The 4,263-nt window shown below is 39.1% G+C and overlaps 1 protein-coding gene across 1 annotated transcript in view; it reads left to right on the top strand.

The window, feature by feature from the left end:
- Positions 1-4,263, top strand: part of LOC107688173 (coatomer subunit beta-like) — a 9,861-nt gene that overhangs the window by 3,203 nt on the left and 2,395 nt on the right. The window contains exons 6-14 of the mRNA XM_016485767.1: positions 382-519; positions 619-738; positions 826-933; positions 1,903-2,049; positions 2,294-2,439; positions 2,640-2,736; positions 3,382-3,542; positions 3,622-3,742; positions 3,831-4,058. Of these exons, the coding sequence (XP_016341253.1) occupies positions 382-519; positions 619-738; positions 826-933; positions 1,903-2,049; positions 2,294-2,439; positions 2,640-2,736; positions 3,382-3,542; positions 3,622-3,742; positions 3,831-4,058 (1,266 nt within the window). The remainder of the gene's footprint in view (positions 1-381; positions 520-618; positions 739-825; positions 934-1,902; positions 2,050-2,293; positions 2,440-2,639; positions 2,737-3,381; positions 3,543-3,621; positions 3,743-3,830; positions 4,059-4,263) is intronic.

Raw genomic sequence — 4,263 nt, forward strand, 5'->3', positions numbered from 1 at the left:
AAAGGCTTCTTAAAAAACATGTTTATGGGTATTTCTTATTTGTTGGAACATTTTATTATTATTAGTATTATTTTTTAGTTTTTTTTAGTTTTTAGTTTAGGGCTGTCAAGCCCCTGAAAAGACATATAAGAACCATGAAAGTGGTCCAAGTCCACAAGTGTTTTGCTATTTTATGCTATATTGTTTATCTTGTAGCCAACGTCAAATCATCAATTTCTATTTTGGATGTACTATTTTATTACAGAAATGCTGTCTTCAACAGCACAGTTATCCCTGTTGTTCAATCAAATTCTAAGCTCTTCCGCTTTACGCACCCTGCATACTGCCAGATGGTCTTAAACGCATTCTCAGTGTCTATTTTACATTCTTAAATTTGTTTAGGTCTGCCATGCCAACCCCACAGAGAGAGCTCGTTTCATCCGTTGTATCTACAACCTGCTGCAGTCATCCAGTCCTGCTGTAAAATATGAAGCAGCTGGAACTCTGGTTACTCTGTCCAGCGCTCCCACTGCCATCAAGGTACAGCATCTAACTCCACAGTTGTTCTCATATACTTTTTCTGCATGGTGGTAAATGGAAGTTGAAGGGCATTGTTTACATGTTCTTTTTGTGTTTCAGGCTGCTGCTCAGTGCTACATTGATCTGATCATTAAAGAGAGTGACAACAACGTTAAGCTCATTGTTCTGGACCGACTGATCGAGTTGAAGGAACATCCTACACATGAGCGTGTGCTGCAGGTACACATGAGTGCATCACCTCGTTTGGAGACATTCATTCCACAAATGAAACCTAGCAGTAAGCTTGTTGCTGTGTCTTATACATAGGACCTTGTGATGGATATTCTGAGGGTTTTGACCACTCCTGATCTTGAGGGCCGCAAGAAGACCCTACAGCTGGCCCTGGACCTGGTGTCATCCCGCAATGTAGAAGAGGTGTGTGTCAATACCTTCCATTTTAAAGGATTGTTCACCCAAAAACTAACATTATCATCATTTATTCATGTCGTTACAAACCTTTATGATATGCTTTTTTTTAAAAGGGGAAAGAAAAAATGTCGAAAAATGTATTGGCCTCTCTTTTCCATGTAATAAAGGGAACATTTACAGGGACTTTAAACGGCCAAACAGGCACTATAAAAGTAGTCCATCTGAGTGGGGTGGGGTGGTCACACTGCACATTTAGTTCTGTGGACTTCCATTCATATGCATGCAAATGTGGAAGACCGGAAACTCAAGCTCATGCAAAGAAGTTTCACATTTTTATACATTCCAAAGTTCAGGAAACTTCTGTTTGTTATTTTTAAGTTTGAAATAAAAGGTGCCACAGAGCATGATGTCATATCAAGTGTGAAGAAATTTCACATTTTTTAAAGTCTAGTGCAGGGGTGGCGAACTCCGGTCCTGCTACAGGCAGGTGAGTTTTAATTAGGTTGAAGCAAAACTCTGCAGGGCTGCGGCTCTCCAGGACCGACGTTCGCCACCCCTGGTCTAGTGTGATCACTGATTTATGTGCCATATTCTAGTGTTTGTATATATAATTTTGGAGCTTTACATCCCTATTTACTCTCTCATTATATGTAAAAACTAAACAAAATGAAAGTTTTTCATGCAGTGGTAAATAATTACTATTTAATAGGGCTGTGCAAAAAATCGAATGCGATTTTCATGCAAATCTCGTCAGTAAAGCCGCTTCTGGTGATTAGTAGTAAATCTCCAGCACGTGCTTTCAGATGGAGCGGCATTTACTACACAGCCGTAGATCACTGACAAGCTACAACAGAAGCGGCTTTACTGACGAGATTCGCATGAAAATCGCATTCAATTTTTTGCACAGCCCTACTATTTAATGTCAAATCATCTTTCCGATTAAAGCAAAGGACCTGAATTGTTCTTTTTTTGCAGCTGGTTATAGTGCTAAAGAAAGAAGTCATCAAAACCAACAATGTGACTGAGCATGAGGACACAGACAAGTACAGGCAGCTGCTTGTTCGCACTCTCCACTCCTGTAGCGTGCGCTTCCCTGACATGGCAGCCAATGTCATCCCTGTGGTACGGCTGTTGAGTGAACACTCTGACCTCTTTTTATGCATTTCAGCTGTTTCAAAACATTAATTACTAGCAACAGAATTGATTAATGCAGCATTTTGTTATAAAACGAATTGAATTGAAATGTTCAGAATTGAACATTTACTGTTAATACATCTAGCCCTTTTAGATGTTCTCATGATTAACAAACTCACTGTTCTCATCTTTGCTCTTAAATGTACTATTTGTGTTTTGTGTGTGGCCACAGCTGATGGAGTTCCTGAGTGACACTAACGAGGCGGCCGCAGCCGACGTGCTGGAGTTTGTGCGTGAGGCGATTCAGAGGTTTGACAACCTTAGACCTCTCATCATTGAGAAGATGCTAGAGGTCTTTCACGCTATCAAGACGGTCAAGTAAGAAATGCTGCTTAACTGCTTCATTAGAAGTTTGATAATTTGCGTAAATCATCTGTATTAAATTGCGTAAATCATCTGTATTAAAAATTAATTGGTCTATTATTCTGGACTGCTTAATAGTACTTTGACTCGATTGGGGTTATAAAAGGGATCATGATGCATTGCAGTGATTTTAAACAAGGACTTTTCTGTTGCAGGATTTACAGAGGAGCTCTGTGGATTTTGGGTGAATATTGCAGCACTAAAGAAGACATCCAGAGTGTCATGACAGAAGTCCGCAGATCTTTGGGAGAGGTCTGTAGGGCAGCAGTTCATATTGCTTTCTTAAATTCAGGGCTCATCATTAACACCTGTCTGGAACAAGCAGCAAATTAACACCGTTAACATTAGTAAACATATTAAGTTGAATGAAATTGAGTCAAAGGCTTTAGGGTTCAATAGTGTTGTATTGGAAAATAAAAAGATGATGGTACTTCTCATGTTTCTGGAAATATCTGGAAATTTCACAAATGTGATTTCCAGGCCTGGAAAATTCTTGAAAATTAATAATATCTTAAAAGATCTGTACAGTTCTGTAGTCAATATGAAAGTGAGAAACTTTCTTTGGCTAGGAACTATTATAACGAGTAACGAGTGTGATCACTGTAAAATTCTTTTTCAAAACTAAAGATTACTTTACAAGTCATAGACGAGTTAATTTGTCAAAGTGTGGGATTCCTGAATGTAACATTATTTCTTCTACTAATAATATGTATAATAGTAATATATTAAAATATGCAGGTTTGCAGAAAAGTTCACAGTAGTGTATAATACACATATAAAACAACTAAAGTGTTCTAAAATATACAAAAAATGTGATAAGCATTCTTTATTAATGTTACTACACCTTACAGTGCTCTCAAACATTTGTTTTAAATTAAGATCTTTCTTTTTATTCAGATCCCTATTGTGGAAAATGAGTTGAAAAAGGAGGCTGGAGAGGTGAAACCTGAGGAGGAGGTGACTGCAGCTCCAGCTCCTAAGCTGGTGACAGAAATGGGCACTTACGTCACTCAGAGTGCCCTGAGCACCTCCAGACCATCCAAAAAAGAAGAGGATAGGTGATTATCCCCCCCTTACTGATACATTATGGAGATTATCCTCCGTATTACATTTCTAAATTATCCATTTATTCTGTAGGCCTCCTCTGAGGGGTTTCCTGATGAATGGAGACTTTTACGTTGCTGCCTCATTGGCCACCACCCTCACCAAAGTGGCCTTGCGCTATGTTGCCCTTGCCGAGGACAAAAAAAGGCAAAATGTAAGTTCATTTTAAAACAGTGACTAAACTCTAATTATTCATGTGTCTATTTGTGGTGGAATAAATGTTTTTTTTTTTCTGCCTTTAGTCATTTGTTGCTGAGGCTATGCTGATCATGGCCACTGTGCTCCATCTTGGCAAGTCATCTCTACCCAAGAAGCCCATCACAGATGATGATGTGGACCGGATCTCACTGTGCCTCAAGGTCCTGTCCGAGTGCTCGCCCCTCATGAATGACATCTTTAACAAGGAATGCCGCAGATCTCTGTCCCATATGCTCGCTGTCAGACTGGAGGAGGAGAAACTGTCTCAGAAGGTAAGCACGTTTCTGCATCGCTTCCTGGTAGTTAGTGAAATCAGAAACCTAATAATATAATTATAGTATTGTTATATCGATGTGAAGATATAGACAAACATATCGTCAGATCTTGTCTTACAGATTAAAAGCTGATCATTGCTCATTTATTTGTGACCATTATATTTAATCGTGGTGTTATTTGTTTCCCCCCCCCCCCTCAGAA

This window comes from Sinocyclocheilus anshuiensis, unplaced genomic scaffold, assembly GCF_001515605.1.
Source record: "Sinocyclocheilus anshuiensis isolate Anshui unplaced genomic scaffold, SAMN03320099.WGS_v1.1 scaffold529, whole genome shotgun sequence".
Classification (NCBI taxonomy): Eukaryota; Metazoa; Chordata; class Actinopteri; order Cypriniformes; family Cyprinidae; genus Sinocyclocheilus; species Sinocyclocheilus anshuiensis.